The sequence below is a fragment of the Pteropus vampyrus genome, unplaced genomic scaffold (assembly GCF_000151845.1).
Source record: "Pteropus vampyrus isolate Shadow unplaced genomic scaffold, Pvam_2.0 Scaffold271, whole genome shotgun sequence".
NCBI lineage: Eukaryota > Metazoa > Chordata > Mammalia > Chiroptera > Pteropodidae > Pteropus > Pteropus vampyrus.
This window is the reverse complement of record NW_011889052.1, coordinates 1,512,761-1,535,670: the sequence shown is the minus strand read 5'-3', so window position 1 is coordinate 1,535,670 and position 22,910 is coordinate 1,512,761. Positions and strand designations below refer to the sequence as shown.

Genomic DNA, 22,910 nt, shown 5'->3' with positions numbered 1-22,910 from the left:
ACAGAACATGCTAATTTTATGTAAGGATCAAGGCACATACTGAACAGCCTCTGCTGACAACAGTTCCCCAAGGAAATCCATGAGCATGGTCCCTCTTTTTAGTCTCCTATAGCTGGTTAACACTGTCCAGCCCTCAGGGACAAGTTAACAACACAGCTTGCAAATAGATTTTTTCCCCCAGAAAAAAGAAATCCAGCAGCCCACCAAAACTGTCACCAGCCCTTCCCACACTTACCAGTGCCATAGGGAGGATGCAGCTGATGGCAGTGAGCATCAACGGCCTGAAAAAATACAGGTGGTAGTTTCAATTTTTATTTAGAATTCTTACTTGCCAACTGCCTGAAATCTTTTAAGGCTACACGAATAGGTCTCCATGCCTCAGCCTGTGTTAAGCCACTCTGTGATCCAGTGACATATGTTAACACTAGTGGTCATTCCCTACACAGCAGAGATGAAGGAAAGGAGTGAACTGTGGGCCAGCTTCTGCGCCTGGGGTAGAAAGGGAAATGGTATATGAAAACTAGCCTAACGAGATCAAGACGGATGGACTCAGGTCTTGGGGGTTGGGGTGAGGCGAGAAGATATTGAAGAGATAAGAGGAAGAAACAAGGTTAAAGCACTGAGACAAAGGAGTAGGTGAACACCAGCCTAAAACGGGGCAAAATCAGCAGCAATGGTGGTGGTAGTGGGGTCTGAAGGCCTCTGACCTTAAGCCAGGCTCACCTCTAACGTCTAATTTAAATGGTAGGCCTTCGCTTCTCCCATACTCCACACCCACATACACTCAGCCTCTAAAAGGTCAGCTCTCTGGCACCCAATCATAGCTTCGTTTTCTTTCATTTTTTTTCTTTAAAGGTCTCCATGGAGGGAGGGCTGACTTGTAATCAAGGCACCCACTTGTTGTATATGCTTCACAAAATTCTGTTTAATAAACACAAATTTGAAAATTCCTCTCCAGTCTAACCTTAATTCAGTCCTGTTACACTCTCTAATCATTAACATCAATATCAAAAAATCTCAAAGACCTCACTGTAAGTTTTTTATGCAAAATATAATAAAGCAAAAATATAAAAGTTATCACTCCTTGACCATGAGTGTACTTTTTTAATTATGAAAAATTCCAAGCATCTACAACAGTGAAGAGTGTAATGAAACCCACGTACCAGTCACTCAGCTCCCACATCAACTCATGGCCAGGCCCACTGCATCTGTACCTCACCTATCCCCAATATTCTAGATTACTGTGAAGTAAATCCCAGCCGGCATATCTTTTAGGTCCATTTCAGTGAAAAGCCTCTGCGAAGTACTTAGAATAAAAGGCTGGTTACAGCCCCTTCTAGAATTCTAACAGTTTTTCAAGGGGATGCCATATAGGCAGGATGACCACCATTTCTGCAAACCAAGTAACCACAGTAACCACAACCAAAATAAATGCAGATAAGAGTTGACATCCAACAATCTGCACATAGTAGGACTAAAAGTCAAGTCTCCCATCATGTTCCCGCAGCCACAAGCCCATCTTGTCCAAACATGATTTCAAACAATGCTCTGTCTCTTCCAGCTGCTGCTACTGTAAGAGGCAAAGGAGAGGGAATATCAAATACCATCTAGGCAGTACCACTCCGGTCCCCACGCTTCTCCAGAGGACACCTCAGAGGCTCCCACATCTTACAGACAAAGCCAGACTCCAAAAGCATGTTTCAAAGTCAGAGCTACTAACTGCTATACTTAGCTATGCTCAAAACATATGATTTTTAAAACCTGTTTATGTAAAACTCCACCAGAATGGCAACTCCTTGAGGGTGATTTTTTTTTAGTTTCCTTCTCTGCCATCCCCAAGCACCTGGAACAATGCCTTTGCCAGTACTAGGTCCTCTGTGCTAACACTACCCTCTGCTTGTCTCCAGCGGTCTAGTCTCAAGTCACTGTACATCCACATCCTCCTCCACAGCCCAGGCATGCGCCAAGGTCTTCTAAGTCCTCAGGGGATTCAGGAAGAGGCTCGACATAGTTTCCTTAAGGTTGGTTTAAAAAAAAAAAAAAAAAAAAAAGTTGGAGGGCCAAGAGGTCTTCTGACAGGCGCAGGAAGGGCGGAGATGCTGACAGGTTTGAGGAAGCAAAAATCAAATATGGGTCACCGAGAGCAGCAATAGGAAGGAGTCCAGGCGACAGTCTGGAGTTTATCAAAACAGCAAGATAATCAAAGTGATACTTTTAGTAGATCTATCAGAAAAATATGAAATAGAAGTAGAAAAGGTTTATTTATTTATACCTCCTTTCGCCATTCTAAAAATGGAGGGGGCAGAAACTAAAAGTAAAAAAATCTTTTAAGTTATTTTATGGTAGAGGTTAAACTATTTTCCCCCCTTCTCTCTTAGCATCTACCTAAAAGTTAAAATAACAGAAGACAACAGACGATACTTGTTTATTGGGAAGCAAAAAATTCTTAACCTAACCCAACTGCCAATGAACAAAGAAAATAAAATGGTTCGTAAAGAGCACTTTGATTAAAAAGAACAGCAGCCACCACACACACCTCCTACCTCTGCCCCCAACACCCTAGTCTTCCTATGCAGGAGAAATCTCTATCAATCATTTGTCTAGGTTCTAGGTTGTTCAGCATTGCTGAATACGCCTACAGTTCTTTACCAGACTTAGTGTACTTATAACACTCTCTACCTCCTTCCCTCCAAGACCAACTGTTTAATGTTTAAATCACATTTCAGTTCCTCTATCAGTTACCTTTGTAACTTTTAAGATATCATTGTTTACAGGTCCAGAATTGCATTTTTCTTTCTTGTGTTTCCAATGTTACTGCCCATGGGCCACTCAAAGGAGAGTGTACATACATTAGGCACGAATACATTATCTTTATTTAGTTGCCGCCAATTACTCATACTTGTGCCACATATGCGTTTGCTTTATATTTGGCTTGTGATTGAGTGGTTTTTCTGCTTTGTGTGGGAATTAGAATTCCCTTACCTCTTAGAAAGAGTTCTATGGTTTGTTTCTTCACCAAATCCCAACCATCTTCTAGCTTCTTCATTCTACCTATTGCTTGGAATCTAACCCATTCCTAGTCCTGAATAAATTTTTCTTGAATCCCACCAAAATTCTGTTCAAATGTGGGCTGCTGTGCAGGCTCGTTGTGTAGGTGACATTTTGAGACTTTTCTGGTTTATTACATCAGTTCGAACATTTCTTGAATTCTTTATCTTCCCCTTTTTTGATTTTCATCTGCAAGTAACATCATCAGAAAAAGTACAAGAGAAGTAAATTTCAAAAGTCCTTGCACGTCTGAAAATGAGTTCACTCTGCAATGACAGAATTCTAGACTCAAAACCATTTTCCTTCAGGACTTTGAAGACAGGCTGTACTGTCTTCTGGTTGTCACTGTGGCTGATGAGACATCTGGTTCTCGTTTCTTTTAGAAGACCTGGTATCTCTTTATGGAAAATTTTAAGGTTTTCCAGTCTATCCCTGTTTTTCTGAACTATAACAGTGGCAAGTCTAGCAATGGGTCGACCCTTTCACTATGAAGACAGCTCTTTCTCTTCAGCTCCTGGTAATTTTCTTCTTACACTTTTCAGGATTTTCCTCCTTTCAATTTTTTGTTCTCACTTCCCAGAAATTCTAGATGTCAGATCTCTAGATTGATCCTCTATATCTTTTTTCACTTTTTTTTTTTTTTTTGGCCTGTATTTTGGCTTGATATTGAGAGATTTTCTTGATTTTATCTTCTGATTTGTCTATGGAATCTTTTTTAACTTTGCAAACCCATAATTCATCTCTACAAGTTCTTTTTGTTTTGATTGTTTCTTCCTGATGGCATCTGATTATTTTACGTATGCCATATCTTGAATATCTTGGTAAATGCTAAACAGTGTGCTTTTAAAAACAAGCAAAATTATCTACTGGTATGTTTCAGCTTCAGTCAATTCTTCTGTTTCTCCTTCATTCTGCAGATTTTCCTCAAATGTCTGGTGATTCTTCGTTAGCTAGTCACATTTAAAAATGAAGGGTCTCTTACACACACATACACATACACACACACACACACACAAATAAAATACTGATACATGCTACAACTTGGATAAACCTCAAAAACATTATGCTAAGTGAAAGCAACGAGATGGAAAAGGTCATGCAGCGCATGAATTATATGACATACGTAGAATAGGTAAATCCATAGAGACAGAAAGATTGGTTGCCAGGGGCTGAGAGGAGTGGAGAATAAATGCTAAGTGGGTACCAGGTTTTTTGGGGGGTAATGAAAAGGTTGTAGAACTAGAAGAAGATGGTAGTTACAAAACAATGTGAATGTACTAAATGCCACTGGCCTGTATACTTTAAAATGGTTAATTTTAGGTGAATATTATAATTTTTATAAGTGGGGGGAGGGGTGTGTGTGTGTCAGGGAAACGAATCCTAACTCTGTGTACATGGACAGAGGCTGACAACTGACAGGCTTTTCTTTAGGGAGATTAATCGGAAGCAGCTATTACTCAAGACTCAAGAGCCCCATCAGACAACCAATGAGATCATCTAAATCTCATACTCTTTAAGAGCCCTATCTCTCCCCAGGTTATTCTATTTCATAAAAATAATCAGATTATTTTGCCTAGACCAAAGTGGGGGACAGGTTGACTATTCTACATACAGATCTTTTATTAATCTCCCCATCTGCAGCACATTTATCTCTTCTAGCCTTTGCCAGTCAGAGCTCACAGCTTCTTCAAAGATCTGCTGGACAAACTGGCTCCACGTGCAATGACATGACACCCATGATACCCCCCAACCTGTTCCTTGTTATTATAACATGTATATGCCATTACTTTCATTTTCATGATATCTAAAAATAGAAGAGCACCCCATATTTATCTCATGCTCTTTAATAATTTCTCCCCGCCTTCCCCAACTCTGCAGGTGACCACTGATTTACTTTACAACAAATTAGTTAGCATTTTCTAGAATTTTATGATTGAAATCTCTTTGCTCTTTGCTCTCTCCTGGGATCCCTAATGCAGCATTGTTATTTTGAGATTCATCAATGATGCTTATGTGAGTAGTTCACTCTTTTTGTACTGTTGAGAAGTATTTTCTTCTACTAACGTGCCACTGTTTGTTTGTTCATTCGTCTGTTTGTAGATATTTGGGTTGTTTCCAGTTTGGGGCTATTACAAATACAACTGCTACAGACATCTGAATACCAAACAAACAAAAACAAATGGAGGGGGAACAAAGGTGTCCAGATGAGTGCAACCAACCATCTTGAAGCAGAAACCAATGTTGATAAGCTAGAAAAAAGATTCCATGTGCTCTACTAGTGTCATAAAATTCCAGACTTTCGAAACATTCACATTGTATTTATGATTGCGGATATAGCTACTCATTATCGACTTGGACACAGAAATCCACTTTTATCTTGACAATCAATAAAATGTGAAGTCACATTTAGGCAACAAAAATATCACGGGAAACCTATCCAACCTGAGAGTGCAGCTGGGCAGCACATAACATCCTACTCCCACTCTGGTTACAAACCGGTACTCTGAGAGCTGGGCACGTGCTTTCGGCAGCCGAAGAAAGGAAGAGCTCCTCTCTCACTTCGAGAACGTACATCATTCCACAATTCTTTTGTACTTGCACATGAATATAATGTAAAATACCTCGCCTCACCTCTGAAGAGTCTGTTTTAACAAGTCTGCATGAAGTTCAGGCTTCTGTATCGGAATTGCCAAAACTAATTCTGACACGCACACAAACTGGGAACCACACATCCATGAGGTATATTCTATCTCTACGCAGAAATCAGCTCGCTTCGTAGAAGCCCTTTGAGAAAGCTTGTCCTCTATTTAAAAATGGGAACATACAGAAATAGAGCTTTGGGGTTAATTCTCAACTTTTGCATTTATTGACAGGTCTTACACAATCAGATCGACAACAAGCAACATTTACTGAGAACAAAACATGACCAGGCATTTTTGCTAGGTGCTATGAGGCAAAGAAAAAAACATGGACTTCTACCTTAAAAAGTTCAAGCCCTGGTTTACAAACAGCAAATTTCCAATCAGTGCAAGTACCAAGAAACATGCAAACCATGGTACAGAGACAAGAATGCCCAACTACACCTGGGGATCAAGGAGGGCTTCATGGGAGAAGGGAGTCAAGGGTAAATCTTCAGTTTCCAACTTGAATGGTGGTATCAATTAAGATAGAAAACCTAAGAAGCTAAGTTTGATGGCACTGGAGTTATTTATTGTAAACAGAGGCAAGGCTATATCTATAGACTCTGGAAAATGGTGAGAGCATTGAAAAGACTGATAAAAGCCTAAAATAAAGGATAAATGAGTGCGCGTTGAACATGAACTGGCCGAGAAAGAAACTGTTAGTCAAAGAGAACAACTTTCCCAGATACAGAGACCACTCTTTGTTCACGATTATAAGAACAGCTCTGTTCTCCTGTTAAAATCTCTAAACAAACCTCTCTCTTATTCTGCCTGTATTTTTCATTATTTATGGGTGATAACCTGTGTTTATCACATAAAATCATTTTGTGTTTATAAAAGTTTGTAATACTACAAAGAAAAGGGAACATAACATAAACTACAAATTCAGACAACTCATGTCATTTAAGTAATCAAGCCATAGGGCAGACATATTTCTAGAGGAATAAAATAACTTTCTGCTGACTCACTTTGTACCTTTCTCAAATCTTTCCTACAACTCTTCCCTCTTTAGGGCAGAGAAATCTAACCCTTCAAATTTTTCCTAGAGTAGTAGGGGCAAAGAAAAGTAAAAGGAGAGGTGGAGGGAGGGAGAGAGGGAGGGAGAGGGAGGAAAGGAGGAAGGGAGGCGGGGGTGGGGGGGGAGAAAGAGAGAGAGAGAGAGAGAGAGAGAGAGAGAGATTGATTGACTGATTGATTCGGACAGAGCAAAAGTTAAAGAAAAGTAAGGAGAGAAGTCTCAATAACAAGAATCCCAAAAATCAACTAAACACTTCAATTAGCAGTGTTGTCAATGAAGGCACAAGACCAAACACAGTTGTCAACCAGAAATGTAGGAACAACAGACTGGCCATATTACCCTACATCCTTTTTCCTGGTCCCAATTCAAAATTAATTTTGCATTATTTTTACTTTTCTTATCAATAGACCCCAAGAAAAGGGCACTAGAGACTCTGAAGGTGAAACAATCCAAAGTATATAATTCAACTACTATATGCACACTCAGAGATATCAGTCAGCAATATGTCACCCAGAACTTTCCTCCATGTGGCTCCTAGCCTATGACTCAATTCTCAGAAGGTGTTTTAAGGAACCACAGCAAACACGTGAAAGCGACACTCTCATTCTTCTGCTCTTGCCCTGCCTCCACCACGACCAAGCATTTGAACACCCGTGTGCCAGGCACATGACATGCATTATCCCATTTAATGCTGTGAAGGCAGTATTTTTATCATTATTCTATAGATGAGAAAACTGAAGTGTAGAGATGTTGAGGAACTTGCTCCAGGTCACGTTAAATTAAATAGCAGAAAAGGAACCAGAATCCAATCGTCTGATTACTAGCCCAGGCTTCTGCCAAGTCCCAACAGACACAAAGGCCACATCCATGAAAATGTTCACAGCCATATCACCAGTCCCCAACAACTATAACATATAAATACTCATCTAAATGCCCAATGAGGACTGCTTGAGCAAATGACAGTTCAAGAAGAAGCTGGTATGCTATACAGCCATTTAAAATAACTTATAAGGATGAAGTCAAAACAGAGAAATGTTTCAAATATACACGAAAATACATGTACACAATGATTACTAGGATGTAATGTCAACCAGGATAGGAATTTCTGTCTATTTTGTTCACAGTTATTTTTCTAGTACCTGGCAATTAGGAGGTGCTCAATAAATATCAGATGAATGAAGGAAGGCACTGCAACACAGTAATATTATACAGAAATATGGATACTACCTGGAAGACAGTAAGAAAGCAAACGTTTATTTTAGGTTAATGGAATTATGAATGATATTCTTTAATATTGTAGTAAAAAATAAAAAGACAATATAAATTCAAGATAACAACACAAGTGTGTGATGAGAATCACCCCTTGATCACACATAGTTTACAAGGTTGCTAAGGTAGTGTAAAGGCACAACAAAAAGACCAGAATGAAAGCTGGCCTTGAATGTGATGAAGAGTGTTTTTCTGGAAGGCGGTGAGCATATTGTATGTGGTGCCAAGAACACAGTGAGCAGTCAATGATGACAATAACCTTTCTAAGCTGGCGAGACAGGGACAACTCTAGCACTCATTGAAGTTAGGCAATTCTCAATGTCACTCTGAAAATTTTTCATCTCCCTTTGAAAAAATATATTTATACAGCAGTAAAACACACATCAGAATTCCACACTAATTACCATGAAGTATGTCAACACACCCACTAAAACACAGCAATTTAATCTAGATTCTACTGAGATATAGGCATGCAAAGAAACTTGACATCAGGTCATAAAAATAGAAATCAGATGGCTGCTCAGCACACAAACACTCAGTGTTACTATGTTCAGCTTAAATATACTTTCCCATGAAGAGTAGCAAAAAAACAAACACTTAGTTAATTATAAACATATAAATAAAAATAAAATGGTCTTAAAATTCAGTTATATTGGGACATAAAAAAGTTGATTTAATGAATAAAATTAGTCTTTGCCAGATATTATACAAAAACTTGGTGCCACTTAAGAGAAAGGCTAAATATAAGGTATTTAGTGTTAAGAACATCAACTGCTCATGTTACAAGTGACAAATGGATAAAAACCGGGTTGTTTTGAACATGGGACTATAAAGATTGTGCACTTAAGAGTCAGAAGCCCTGAAAACTCATTATGATTCATCTACAAAGCAGAAGAACGATCCACAGAAAACTCTTAAGGCATTTTCCAGCCACATTTTGCTGAATAACAAACACTAGATTTTAAAACAAATTCAAGGAAGAGGGGGGCAGGACAGTGTTCCAGGGAACATTTTCCCAGCTCTACTCCAGTTAATACAGCAATTCATAAAGCAAGAAGAACTGTAGTAAAAACACTTAAAATAACTAGCTTATTTCTCTAATCCTATCTGGGGAATGCCAGGCTTGAGAAGTGAGCAGTGCAGTTCAGCGCTGATGTTTAAAAAATCTGTTCCTTTCTTCTAATGGTGACGACACTTCAGATTGCACTCACAATCCTCCGCATTTTCTTCCTTTTTACATATACTTCTTAGTCTCCCACTCCAGCCCAGAAGGTAACGTTCCTACCCTCTGCTTGTGGGGTCTGAACTTCTGTTACCTGCTCTGCCCCTCTATGCACCTTACGGTTTCTCCTGTCAACACGAAGCTCAGAGAGCTCACTGTAGCTCCGCTGACTAAATCTAGCCCAAAATGAACTATTTCTTCTCCTTTATTAAGCAATTGGGTAGGGCCCTGAACAACATTCCACTTCTCCTGCCCACACCCTAATGCTGCCGAGGGAGTGCTGGGTGTGGTAGACACTCTGACCCATCACCAGCAAAAGCTGCCTGGGCTCTGCCTGGGGCTCTACCTCAGTTTCCTTCCCAAGCAGCTTGATAGGCAAACGCCTCATGAGCTTCATGGAACAGTACTAACACTAAGAATTCACTAAATGACAAAATTCTTCTGGGCTAACTACTGCACATATTGCAATAAAACATGCCCGTTATTACTCGAAAGGGCCCCTCTCCTCTATTAACAATAATAAAATCATCTTTGTGTAAGTTTCATATAAAAATAAATGTGGTGTATAAAAAAGGTAACTGTTTTCTTTCAAGACTCATATATGGATCACTAAAAATATTTTGTCAGAAATTTTTCCCTTCCTACAACACAATACTTTTCTTGGCAATCATCTCATCTTTCAGGACTATTACATCTGTGTAGTCTCCCCCCAATAACAGATAAGCATTTTCTCTATTGTCTACCCTCAGCCCTTGATCTGATTTTCTGGGTATTTTTCTTTCTCAATGATCTTACTCATGGACTAGTCCCAGAACACGCACAGAAAGTTACCCTCTCACACCACGTGCCCTCACTACACCAAAAGCCCAATGTCCCAGAAAATTGAGATTTTTCTGCTTAAGAGATACCAAATCCCAAGAAGCAATAAAAGGTTTAACTTTATGCAAGACTATGGCTCATCTACAGGCAACTGCACACACAAAACGAGTAAAAGACATAAGCATCAGTGAAAATTTTAAGCCATTCCTCAAACTTAAGATAGCTTTTGTTCATAACTTTTCACGAGACTAGAATTTTAAACCACACACATATCACATTTCCTACTAGTTAAATAGAACCTAACTCGTATGAAAGAATAAAATATCTCAGTATGCCACGGAGTTGTACAACCACCGCCAAGACCAACGGGGAAATCGGTAGTTATCTGGGTGACAACTTCTGACCTCCACTCATAGAGACGCATGCAACAGGGACCCAGAGTAGCCAAAGTGCCTGTGAACCCCATTCTGTCTACTCAGCACTTAAATTATTCCCTCCTGTCTCAAAAAAATTTACAAAAATAAAAACAATGCTAGTTTTTAGCCAGCCTGAATGAGGAAGAGTATGTGTGATTCCTTCTTTATTTTTAACCATGCTATTTCTGCCTAGCCTCTTTGGTCAAATTTCTGAACCACTTAAAACAAGACTGAGTCCCTTTATGTGCAGTAAACCCACAAAAAGACCCAGGGCTCTTGTTGTCTAGCCCCAGAAAATGGTGTTAACATGCTCCTCAGTGAGGTCTAGAGAGAGGGAAAAAAATAGATCTTATACCATCATCTAAATTTTCATGGATTATTTTCCTCCTTTCTCTATTTTCTCTTAAACCCTTTATTTATGTTTCGACTCTCTTCCATCTCTTTTCAGCCCTTCATTTCTGTTCCAAGTTATTTTGGCTCCTTCTCCTCATGATTTTGAGGGCCAGCACAATGCCCTTTCATGACAATAGAAAAGGATGTACAGCAGGGACTAAGGAATCTAGCTCACACCAATAACATCAGCTACTGTTATCAATAGTCAACAAAATCCACAAATATCCAAGAAATTATTCAATAGCTACTATGGTTGAAACACTGTGACAGGAATAATAGGGGAAATAATGTATAAAGCAGTTTGTACTCTCCAAGAAGTAACAATCTAGTTCAGAGATCATGCAAAAATATGTGGAAAAGGTAATATATAAAGCAGTCAGAAGACTGCAGTATCTAATAATACACGTGGGCTGTAATATTTGGGCACTGAGACCAAAGGTGGGTACAACCACTGTGCTCTAGGGGGTCTCAAAGGGGCTGGCTCAGGGAAAGTACAAGCTGGACTTGAAGGGAGCTCTGAGGGTACCAAAAGGTGAGAAGGGCTTTCCAGGGCGAGAAGGCTTTCCAGGGGGCTGACCACGTCAGCGTAAGAAGAAGAAAGGGTATAAAACAGTAAATTTTACGTTATATGTTTTACCACAATAAAAAAAAAAAAAGGACGAAAGGCAGCTGTCTCCAATAGGGTAGGAAAGTCAACACAGAGGGCTTGACAAACAGAATTCCTATGCTCAGATGGAAACATCCTGATGAACTTAGTCAACTGGATACTTTGTCCAATGCAAAGTCACATACTTGACAATTCCTTTTCTAATTTTAAATACCAACACTGCACAGAACCTCACAATGTTATTAAAACAAAAGAAACTAATTGCCAAGATAGGGAGAGGTGTGCATGGTGAAGAAGGAAGAGACGATGCCTCTTTTCTACTGGGGAAATGCCCCCTGGAAACAGAGGTCCCAGCAGCTTTGCTATGGTGCAGAAATCCCAAACCCAGAGGTTCCAAAGGGGCTCCATTCTTCAGAGTTTTCTGCTGAGCACGAGAGGAAATCTGCAATCACTTCTAGAAGTGAGTCACAAAAAAGCTCTAGCTTTCAGCTTCTAGCTGATTGCTAATAAAGCCCTGACTATCTAAATCCAAGATCTTAGCCTTTGCTGACCACCTGAAGGAAAAACCTCCGAAACTAGTAAAGCAACAGTTATAGAAATAATACGTGGCACACCTTAGTTATTTCCCTTTAATCACCAACAAGAAAATTATTTGGTTGAAATCATGCCCACGTGCTCCCGATCTTCAATTTGGGCAGACAACAAAATCCGCATAATAGTTCCAAAAGGAAGGTCAGTGAAAACAGTAAAGAGAAATGTCCCCATTTTCACATAATGACCAACATTAGAGGAGAAACATGCTGGGAAATTGTCCAAATGACCATAAAAATACTCAGAGTACACAGTGTTCTATATGAGTATACTATGTACTAGTGCAGTATTGCATACTACAAAATGTACACAGGACAATAACTGGCCTGAGGTGCAAGACATTGAAAAGTATGCTAGTTCAAGTGTTAAATATAAGATTCTTGCTGAATAACCAACTTTGTTAATTCTTTAAAATTTCCACATTAACACCTCCGACTCAGTGAAATACAAACTAAGAACTTCATTCTTACAGGTATCATTAAAATCTCTTTCGACATTAGTCATCGGTATATGAAATAAATGAGCTCATTAGCCCAGAGGCACTGATTATTATACGGGGCAAACCAGGGATCTGCGTACTTCTCAAGACATTTATCAGTCACTCACACAAGGGTGTGTAGAAAATGGTGATTCTAACACTTATTTCTTACCTAATAAAGTTTCATAAGTCTCGTTTTCTGAAACAAGTGGTAATCTATGCAATTCTGCTTCTACATCATTCTGGGACTATCTTTCCTGAATCTACCCTAACCCGCCTTTCTAACTCTTAGCAGTCCGGGAATCTGAGGGCCTTAGATATGCATATGTTGGAAAACAAAGTAAATGCATCAGATGTGTCCAAATGATGCAATGTACACTTAAGTTTGGTTTCAAGCTATAGGGCCATTCAGTCCGTCTGGAGGAAACATTAGTTAGCAACAGTTCATATTCAGATTTAACTGGGGGGATTTCACTTGGAACTGACAACAGTGCTCACCTTTAGGACAGAGGCTAAGTTGGTCATGTGCTCATTGAGGGCACCCTCGGACTCCTTGTAGGTCAAGCAGGTGAACTGGTACTCCTCAGGATCAAAGGCATCAGCCCCCTGCTGCTCCACATCACTGGATACTCCCACGTAATAGTCTTCTATGTCCCCAGGGTCCTCGTCCTCTTCTTCCTCCTCACAATTTGGGTCATAGTCCTCTTCATTGCTGTCAGACCCCTGGCTATTCATGTCCACAGACATCTTAACATCCAGCCAAGTTGCAGATCAAGAAAGCAGGTTTTTTGGCCCTCCCCCCAAACTTTACCACTTTCTCAAATGCATTAGTGTTTTTGTATTCTAAGGGAGAAAAAGGAAAAAATAAGTGTTACCTTTCTTGTGAGAAGTTGGAACAGAAACCATTCAAAAATCAAAATGGCATAGCCCTGGCCCTACCCCCACTATGGCCTATTTCCCTACTTTGGTCTCATACAGGTAACCTCACCATCATCTCCCTGCCCAAGATTATTAAAGAGAAACCCCTTCCTGGAGGGGCAGAAGTGGCTGACAACAGAAACTTCATACGAAGGGTCTGGCATGAAAGAATAAAGCTGTCTATGTCAATGAGTCATTCCCATGGACTTGTCTTTCCTGCCAGAGTCTTTAAGAGAGAAGCACATCCCCACAGTTGACTGCCTACAAGATGAGCAACCTAAAAGGTTGAACTACCGAAATTTAAAATTCAAAATCTCTTTGCTAATCATGCCCCGCGTAGTGATGACACATATGGTACATGACAGTTCCTTCCCACTATGATATCTAGGAAAAGAATATCACTGTTTCACAGACATGGCTCTCAGATATCTGGAAAGCAGGTGCACGGTTAGTAAAGAAAAAATTAAAAGCCACACTGTTCTTCAATATCCTTCTCTAGCATGCAAAGTTAACTGATTTCTCAGTGTTAAAGGATTCTACTGATCCTTTACAAAAGGGATACTCAGAGGAAAAGAAACTGACTAATAGTGAAGGAAAACCATAAAAATTGTTGTCTTAGCAGAATCGAGGCTAGGTAAAACCAGACTCTAGGGTGAACAAACAAGAGTTCAAATGGAAACAGCTATTGAAAAATCCTCACAGATCAAAATGTTACTCAATTACATATAAATGAACAGAGAATACTAGTTGAGAAAGCAAACAATCGCCAAGTACTAAATGCATCTCAATGAATAGTACCAAACAGTGACTGAAATGTGAAAACTAATAGAACCTTAAAATGCAAGAGTATTTGGATTGAATGGTATGTAAATAATTTACATAACCATATCCAGATTAAATACAAATGTAAATGTAAAGTTTATTTGAAGTAGATAATCTCTTAAAAAAGTCAACCATAATTAAAGTGCAGATTAAAAATAAATATATACTGACTATAAGCAGTCTAAAGGAAGATAGAGCCACCTTTTAATGATATCACAAAAAAAGCAGTGAATCTAAGTTTTATGTTAATTATAATTGCCCATTTTTTAAAATCACATTGAGAAGGCAATATATATAATAGTATTTCAAATTTGATTTTTAACAAATTGTATTACATGGTATAACCACCTAATCACAACTGAATTTAACTATGGTATTTTTCCTTTAGGAGAAAAAATTAGTTTTGAAATTAAAAATACCTGTAATTCTTGAAGATCTTGCAGGAAGATGTCACCCAAATATTCTATGTCATATAATTTCCATCTAAAATGAAAAGAGAATTCTGATATTTTTAAATTGGTACTCTACTTTTACAAATTTATTTTTTAAAAAGCAAAGACATTTAAGAGGACAAGCAGCAAGGGACCAGAGTAACTGTGGAATTACAGCTGACCCTTGAAGAACATGGGTTTGAACTGCACAGATCCACTTATACACAGATTTTTTTCAATACTGTATTTTCTCTTCCTCATAATTTTCTTAATAGCATTTTTCTCTCGCTTACTTTATTATAGTAATATAGTATATAATACACAACATACAAAATATGTTATTTGTTTATGTTATCGGCAAGGCTTCTGGTCAACAGTAGGCTATTAGTTGAGTTTTTGGGGGAGTCAAAAGGTATACACATATTTTAGACTGTGCAGGGGGTCCACGTCCCTAACTCCTGCATTATTCAAGAGAAGTCTGCATGTCATAATTATATTGACAAGTTACATGATCTTCTGAATAAAAGTATTCAAAGTAAACAGCTGACAATAATTTTAACCAGGGTACTACTGGTAATGGAAATGGATACCCAACTTCCTCCATCAGTTTAAAAGTCCATCGCCTTACTCTTTTCTTTCAGAGTCTCTAAATTAACTATCACAATTTCAATCCTAAATGTTACATACAGAGTAAATTGTAACTGACTTAAAACTGAACTTTTACTATAAAGTCACTTCCACCTGTGGTAATCTAACACTTACAAAATACTGTCAATATTTGAGGTCTCACTTTACTTGTGAAAAAAATTGGTTTCAAATAAAAAAATGTCCCATACAAGATACCACCAGGCAGTATTAACACTCATTTCCTACCTCTCTTCTGACATGCTAAAAGGCCATCTGACTTTCTCAGAAATACAGACCCCACTATTCCAAACATTTAAATGAGTACTATTTGCTTACTCAATTAGTAACTTCATGTCTATTTCTTTATCCTTTAGAATTACTTAGAAAACCAGATCTTATAACTTCCAAACGTAAACAGGCAAATATAAACCAATGAAAATCAAAGTCCAAACAATGATTGTGAAAGATTCTTTCCAAAACGGTAGAGGAAAATTTGTTTTTTTAAAACCTTTTTGCTTTTTCCTGTTTTTATGTAAGATACAGCTTACTGGGCAAATAGAATCTATGAATATTGTTCCCATTTACAAAATACTACTACCCATAATAGCTCTCATGTAATGAGAGCCAATTACAGGTCTCATTAAATCTTCACAACCATACAAAGTGGCTATCACTCCCTTCTTACAAATAAGGAAACTATAGAGTTCGAAAAGCTTAAGTAGCTTGCCCAGGACCTCGATGCTGGCAGATGCTGAAGAGCTCAGCATTATACTTCCACCAGATTCATGGCCTATGGTGATTCACAATTCCCCATCACCCTCCCAGAGCAAAGCTAACTCCAGAATCACAACAGAAGAGCATGCTTCCATTTTTTTCTGGATTTCTCCCCGGGATTTGGGCTTAGAGGCTGCCCAGGGTTCTCACCAACTAAATCGTCAAGAACCAAGGAAGAACTTCAAGCTCCCCTCCTAAAGGGGAACCTGAAAAAAGAACATTTCGTACTTACTAGGTGTTCTAGGTTCATATTTAACATTTAATTTTTAATCTTTTCAAAGTTAATGATCCCTATTCTTCTTGAAAGAGTGCTGACATTCAAAAGGGCCAGTATGTTATCTAATTAACGGAACTGGTGACAATGTTTTGATTTCCTTAGATGTTAAATATTATCCTTATGTCGCAGAAAAGGAGTAAAAGAAATTACTTTTTCCTAGAGCCAAAGTCACATGTTCAAAAAGACCCGAGACCCACCCTGAATTAAAGAATCCAAATGGAAGACGTCTCAACTTAAAGTTGACAAGAACGAAACACACTTTTTGGTGAATCTGCCCATGTTTACTCCAGTTATAATATTTAGCACTGAATGGTCTTTTACTGAGTCAACATCTCCGAAGAAAACTACTTGGCACAAAACTATGAACCAGAAACTTAGTTTCAAAACACTACACTACGTCTGTACTGCCAAATACAGTAGCCGCTAACTACATGTGGTTATTTAATTTAAAAATTAAATTGAAAATATGGTTTTTCAGTCGCACTAGCCACAAGTCAAATGCTCAATGGCCACGTGTGGCTTGTGGCTACCTTACTTAACAGCAACTGTATAGAATATGTCCATTGTGACAAAGTTCCATGGGACACAGCAACAATCGGTACTGAGATGAAGTCATCCGAGAACACGGCTGCCTCTCCCGTGGCTAGCACAGAGGCGTCCGGCAAGGCGGCGACGCAGCTCCTGGGACGCCTGTCCCTTCCGAAGCACTGAGCTATCCGCGAGGACACAGAGCCCACGCGCTGGGGGTCCCTTCATATGCGGGCGTTAACTAACCGCGCGGGCGGCACTGCAAGAGCTCAAAATGATGACCTGAGTGGCTAGCCCCGGAGGTGGCGCGTTTCCCCGGCGCGCCGGGTGGGGAGGGCCCGTATACACCGGCGTCAGTCGGTCAGAGGCGCTGGCCTCCGACCTCTCCGCGAGCTGAAGGGGAAGGAAGAGGAAAAACGGAGACACCAAGCGCCCCGTCCGCCACGGCCGTAGTCTTCGGCTGCCGGTCCGCGGCCGGGCGGGGGCGCTGGGACCGTGTACGGGCGGCCTGGGGAGCCGGGGCCTCGCGGACCGCGACGAAGGCGGAGCCCGGACCCGGCTAGGGAGGCGCGCGGAGAGCCCACCTCCCTCCCCCGACCTGCCGGGTAAACAAGGCCGCGACCCGCACTTCTCACCTACCGGGAGCCGCGGCCTCGCGGCCGCTGAGCCCGGGCGGGCCAGACCGGGTCGGTCTGAGCCAGAGGGATCGGACCCAGGCGCGGCGGCGGCGGAAACGGCAGGCCGACGCCGGTCAAGGCCCGCGCTGCTTCCTCCGGCGGAGCCGTCTCCGCCGCTCCGGAAGCGCTCAGCGCGGTTACGTCACTTCCGGCCCGGGGTCGACCCGCGGTCGCAGGGGTCGCGGCCGACGCTAGGTAATAGTGCCCTTGGGTCGGCGCTTGTGTGTACCCCAGCGCTCGGTCCCAAAATCTGACCAGGGCACGGCCAGCGCTGAGGGTTGCAGGAAGCAGCGGAAGAGAGGGCTCGGCTTACTGGATCGTGGTCATGGCATCGTTTCCGGCTTTCGCCTACCAACGCCGCCCGCCGCGATATTTCTAAGCAGGGTTTTTCGGATAGACTCCGCATTTCACTGTTTTTATTCTGGTGTCGGACATGGGGAAGACATCCTGACGTCCGTGGAGTGGATAAAGGACGGTTGCTAGACGAAGGAGAGCACGGCCTTTGGGTCGGCGCGCGGGGCCTGAATTCCGCCTATGCCCTGAGGCTGTCTCCTGGTGGCCCCAGGCTCGCAGGACCTCGCCAGGCTTTCATTTCCCTCTCCGCCCGACTCACCGCCCACTTCTTCGGCTTCCCATCACCATACAAGGCTGAATCTTAACTGCCTTTCTGTCCAGTTTTTTCAAACAATATAGGAAGTGTCAATCATGACTTCTAGTATCCCTTCTGTGACCTGTTGTTAGCCGTTATGGATAGGTTAGAGCCATGGAGGGTCACTGAAGTTGCTGTTACACAAATAGAAACGCCAGTGTGAAGCCGCTGATGCTAGGGAGCGTCTTGGGCCGTGCAAGTACGTAGATAACCCAAAAGATTTCCATCCATACCCGAGTCGAGTCGTGTATGCACTGATATTCGAGTTCTACGTGTAACGGGTTCTTTTATTTAGTGCTTGCTGCTTGTATGTACGCGTATATTTCTTATCCATGAGTTGAAACTCAGTTCCAGTTTAACTCAGAACATGTGTCTAAATCAGATACAATTAAATACTAAGAAACCCCAAATTAATTTGGAGTGAAAATGAATACTGATGAGTAAGATACTGTAGGGTTATGAATTTTGTATATTAGCAACATAAAAGTCTACTATAATCCAGTGTGCCTTAATAACATTTGTTTTGAGAAAACATATCCCTTTAAATTATGATACTAGCAATGAACCCAAATTATATTTTCTGCATTTGAAATGTCACTTAGAAGCTCTCACTCTGGGTTACTAGTAATAAATTATCTCTAGTGAACAAAAGGGAAAACAGTCTTTCTGTGGAGTTATTGTGTTTAGGTGTCAAGTACAAAGGTGCACGTACAATATATTGGAATCCTATGTATTATCCTTATTTGTCGACTTGTCTTTCCCCTGATGGTGAGTTTTTTAAGAGCACTGATCCAACCTTATTTTCAATATTACTCCATTAAATAAACATTTATTGGGCTGACGATAACATTTTTAAATAGTAGCAGTCTCTCCCCAGGAAATAAAGATTTAAAAATTAAGCCGAAACATTTAAGGATATGCATAAAAATTTGTGCACATACGTGTGTTTTGGAATGGTGTTTCTAATAGTAAAAAGTTTGTAGCATCTCAAGTGTCCAAAAGTGAGGATTTGTTAAATTATGGTAAAATATACAATAAAGAAGGCCATAATAATGATGCTATACAAAGGCAGCTATTGACAAGGAAAGGTATTTGTGATATACTCTTAAGTGATAAGAATAAGATGTGAAAATGTGTGTGATATTCTATTTTCAAAACATATATGCATGTAAAAAATATAAAGTCATGGTTTCTGTGGGACAGGAATCTGGACAGGCCGCAGTGGGAATGGTTTATCTCAGATTCTCAATGTCTCGGCCTCAGCTAGAAGATTCAAAGGCTGGGAGCTAGAATTATAGGAAGAATTATTTACTCATACGTTTGATGGTTGATGGTGTCTGTTAGCTGGAGGCCTTGCTGGGGCTGTCAGCCAGAACACACACACACACATGACCTCTCTATGTGACCTGTTTTTCCTGGAAACGTGGTGGCTGGGTTCCAAGAACAAATGTCTTAAGAGAGAGAGAGCCAGGTGGAAGCTGTATCTCCTATTATGGCTTAACCTTGGAAGTCACACAGCATTATTTTTACCACATCTTATTGGTCCAAGCAGTTACAAAGGTCCTCTCAAGTTCAAGGAGAGGAAATGAAACCCCACCCTTGATGGAAGAATACCAATATGATATCACATTGTAAGAAAAGCATGTGGTATGGGATATATGTGCGGCCGTCTTTGGAAAATATAGCATGTATCTTACACATATGTCCTTCATCTTTGCTTTTATTGATTTTAATTAGAAGACTAGTACATTCATACATTAAAGTTGTAAAAAATTAATACAAAAATGTTGATGGCAATATTCCTATTAACTCCAACTCAACCCTATTCAGGATTACTGCCATTCTCCAGAGTTTGGTGCCTGTCTTTCCAGGACCCTTTCTATGCATCTACATACATATCTATATTTATAACTATACACATACTTATATAAACTTTAAAAAAATAACAGGCTATTATAAATATTCTGTTTCTTTTTTAACTTAGAAGGTGCTATCATTATCCCCATTTCACAAATGAGCAAACTCAGATACAGAAAGGTGTGGTAATTGCTCAAAGTCATAAAGTTAGGAAGCGGCCAAGCTGAGATTCTAGCCCTGGCCATCTGGCTCCAGAGTTGGACCCCTTCTCAACATTTCCTAGTATGATCGTACTGTCATCTGACCATGCTCCTTTTGCAAGTCATCTTTTTCTAATTTTTCACTCAGGTAAAATTACTGATAGTGCTGCTGTGAACACCCTGAGATGTACTACTTTTTGCCTAGATGTGAAAATGGTCTGGGTTATATTCCTAGAAATGGAATTGGTGAGTCAACTTCTACGTTCATTTTACATCATTATAGATACAGCCAAATCACCTTCGAAAACTGCCTTTGGTTCTTTGAGTCCAGGTAAAGGCCAGGCATCATGTTGTTAGATATGATGGCAAGGAAAGCCAACCACAGCTCCTGCAATCAAGGAGCTTTGGTCTATCAGGGGATTCATAAATTTGAGGAATAATTAAATAAGAGTGAAATTGCTGTGAGGAGTACTGCACAGGAGAGTCAGTGGGCTCCATCTTCAGCCTCTGCTCCATCTACACTCATTTCCTAGTGATCTTATCCAATCTCTGCCTGCGTATCTCCAACACACTAATGACTTCCAGGTTTCTATTTCTAGCCCTACCCAATTTCCTGAACTCCACACTCGATATATTCAATTATCCATTTAATACCTCCACTTGGATGTCATATTGGCATTCAGATTTAACATGTCCCAAACAAAACTCAATTTTATCTCCAAACTTGCCATTCCCCCCAATGTTTCCCAGCTCAGTAATGTCACACTCTCTCACCATTTACTCAGGTCAAAAATTCACAAGTCTCTCATAAGTCTTCTTTCCTTTTCATATATCACATTCAATCCATAAGCAATATCTATGTGCCATACCTCCACAGTATGTCCTGATTTGGCACTTCTCACCACCTGTGCTCTAGTGCAAGCCACCATCATGTGTCCCTGAATGTGAGCAGGTCCCTTAACTCGGTAGTCTCTATGCTTCTACCCTTGCTCCACTACATTTGTTCTCAACATTGTTTAGGAAGATCTTTTTAAAGCGTAAAATGTCATTTCCCTGTTCAAAACCCTCCAAAGCTTTCTCTCAAAGGCTTTGGCCTTAAGAGGCTTACAGAGGATAGAGGCTGGAGCCAAATACTCAGGGTTAGAATTCCAGTTTGGCAACTTCCTAGCTGTGTGACCTTGCTCAAGGAAACTTACTTCTTTATGACTTAATTCTCATTTGTGAAATGGGGATAATAGCACCTTCTATTGAGTGAAAAAGCAGAATTATAGTTATGATAGCTTTTTATTAATAAAAAAAGGTTTGTGTAAATGTATGTGTTTGTGTGTGTACTTGTTATATATAAATGTGTATGTAGATGCATAGAAAGGGTCCTGGAAGGACAGGTACAAAATGCTAATATTTTACATTCTTGTTTTTTATATTCTTATTTTTTAGGTTGTGCTCTTTAATCCATTCGACCTCTGCTTTGGGGGCTCCTACTTTCGTGCTGGCCCCTCTCTCGTGGTGCAGTCTTCCAGGGGTTACATATACATCTATTTGCTGAAGCCTTACTGGCTTCTGTCTCTGGTCTTTATCTCTCTCCTAGTTCCCAAGCTATATACCTGACACTAACCAGTTATGTCCCTAGATGTGCCATGGGCACTGCAAGTGCAGTGTGTCTGAAAACCAGAGCTGCTACAGGTTTTTCTGGAAATGCCTCTGGGGTTCTAGCTCCTTTTCCATCCTTCTATGACCCCCTCCCCAGTTCACGCCTTCACTAACTCTTGCCTGAACCGTTGTAATTCTCTCTTAACTGGTTTCTCTGCTTTCAGTCCCTCCCAAAACAAATTCACTCATCCAACATAGATTTTCTAAAACAAATCTGATCAGGTCACCATAGTTCTTAAAAAATTCTTCCATCGTTCCCTATCATCTCCTAGAAAAAGCTTATAGTACAGAGTAGATAGGCTTTTGGACTTTGCCCCAGCCTCTTTGCCCTCCATTCCCCTACAGGCCCTCTGGACCAGCCAGGCCCAGTCACTTCCTGATCCCAATCCTGATCCTGTTACTCGTCTTCCCACCCCAAGCATATATGGGGGCCATCTTCCCCATTCCAGGCTTCCCTCTAGCCTGGGAGCACCTACAGAAGACTTATCAGGTCACCTTGGCAATGAGGTACCTGCGACAGAGTAGGGGTATGTCTATTATTCACAGCTTTTTGATTTAAAAAATTCCAAACATACAGAAATGATGTAAGAGTGATATAATGAATACCTGGATACTGTGCACCTAGGGTCACCAAGACAAAAACATTAGCATCATCCTTAACTTCTCTCTTGCATACCTTTTATTTTATTCATTAACAATTCCTTTAGGTTCTTGCTTCAGAATATATCCAGAATCCAAATACTCCTCACCGCCTCCTCTGCTATGCCCTGATCCAAGCCAGCATCTATGACCATGACCGTTAGCCTCCTCAAAGCTCCCTGCTTCCTCCTTGATCCCTACTGCCTATTCTCACCCAGCAGAGGGCTCCTGTTAACTCATGAGTTTCTCCCCTGCTCAAAACTCCAGAATGGCTCCCATCTTCTTTGGAGAAGCTAATGTTCTCACAGTTGACAAAGTC

The 22,910-nt window shown here is 40.5% G+C and overlaps 2 protein-coding genes across 4 annotated transcripts in view; one reads left to right on the top strand and one right to left on the bottom strand.

Moving 5' to 3' along the window:
- Positions 1-17,738, bottom strand: part of ARIH2 (ariadne RBR E3 ubiquitin protein ligase 2) — a 43,599-nt gene extending 25,861 nt beyond the window's left edge. Inside the window, exons 1-4 of one of the 3 annotated variants that reach the window (XM_011375389.2) lie at positions 17,559-17,738; positions 14,702-14,765; positions 13,041-13,385; positions 236-281 (exon numbers count right to left, since the gene is read on the bottom strand). In XM_011375389.2, the coding sequence (XP_011373691.1) occupies positions 236-274 (39 nt within the window). In that variant the 5' untranslated portion in view covers positions 275-281; positions 13,041-13,385; positions 14,702-14,765; positions 17,559-17,738. Of the gene's footprint in view, positions 1-235; positions 282-13,040; positions 13,386-14,701; positions 14,766-17,554 lie in introns of all 3 variants that reach the window. The other 2 variants (XM_011375387.2, XM_011375388.2) reach the window with 2 other exon arrangements.
- Positions 16,948-19,380, top strand: ARIH2OS (ariadne RBR E3 ubiquitin protein ligase 2 opposite strand). Its single transcript, XM_023520563.1, is given in 6 exon segments — positions 16,948-16,989; positions 17,534-17,674; positions 17,676-17,889; positions 17,940-18,116; positions 18,119-18,168; positions 18,171-19,380. Coding segments are annotated over 6 exon segments (702 nt in total). The 3' UTR covers positions 18,249-19,380.
- Positions 19,381-22,910: the final 3,530 nt, after the last annotated feature.